This window comes from Fulmarus glacialis, unplaced genomic scaffold (genome assembly GCF_000690835.1).
Source record: "Fulmarus glacialis isolate BGI_N327 unplaced genomic scaffold, ASM69083v1 scaffold26916, whole genome shotgun sequence".
Taxonomy (NCBI): Eukaryota; Metazoa; Chordata; class Aves; order Procellariiformes; family Procellariidae; genus Fulmarus; species Fulmarus glacialis.
Window position 1 is genome coordinate 3898 of NW_009216604.1, and position 632 is coordinate 4529.

At 64.1% G+C, this 632-nt stretch overlaps 1 protein-coding gene across 1 annotated transcript in view; it reads left to right on the forward strand.

Annotated features, from left to right (window-relative positions):
• The window catches only part of SIGIRR (single immunoglobulin and toll-interleukin 1 receptor (TIR) domain), a 2463-nt gene that overhangs the window by 560 nt on the left and 1271 nt on the right, over positions 1–632 (forward strand). Inside the window, exons 2-4 of the mRNA XM_009579374.1 lie at positions 17–157; positions 286–429; positions 507–609. Of these exons, the coding sequence (XP_009577669.1) occupies positions 17–157; positions 286–429; positions 507–609 (388 nt within the window). The remainder of the gene's footprint in view (positions 1–16; positions 158–285; positions 430–506; positions 610–632) is intronic.

The window sequence follows — 632 nt, forward strand, 5'->3', positions numbered from 1 at the left end:
GTCCCTGTCCTTGCAGAGGTGGCAGGGCACGTGCCCGTGGTGCTGGCAGCCCTCCTGGTCCTGGCACTCCTGGTGCTCCTGGCCGGGCTCTATGTCCGATGTCGTCTGAGCGTGCTCCTCTGGTACCGGAACCACTACGGTGAACTGGAGATCAACGGTGAGTCGTCGGAGAAGGGCACAGAGGTGGTGCCCTCCCTTGGGAAAAGCCTCCCCCGGGCCAGGGGCTCGCCGACGAGCAGAGCCCTCCCCGGCATTACACCTCGCTTTCCCCATGGCTCTCCCCAGATGGGAAGCTGTACGACGCCTACGTCTCCCACGCCACAGCCCCGGATGACCGAAAGTTTGTCCACTTCATCGTGAAGCCGCAGCTGGAGAACCGCTACGGCTACAAGCTCTTCCTGGACGAGCAAACCATCCTGCCCAACTCAGGTAGGCACCGGACCCGCGCGGGGTCGGGCAGAGGGGTGACACCAGCACCTGGGGGCTTGAACTCCCTTTGCCTGCAGAGCCGTCGGCCGACCTGATCATGAACGTGAGCCGGTGCCGGCGTCTCATTGTGGTCCTCTCCATCGCGTACCTGGAGCAAGACTGGTGCAACACCAGCTTCAGGTAGGAGCGGCTCCTGCCTGCTC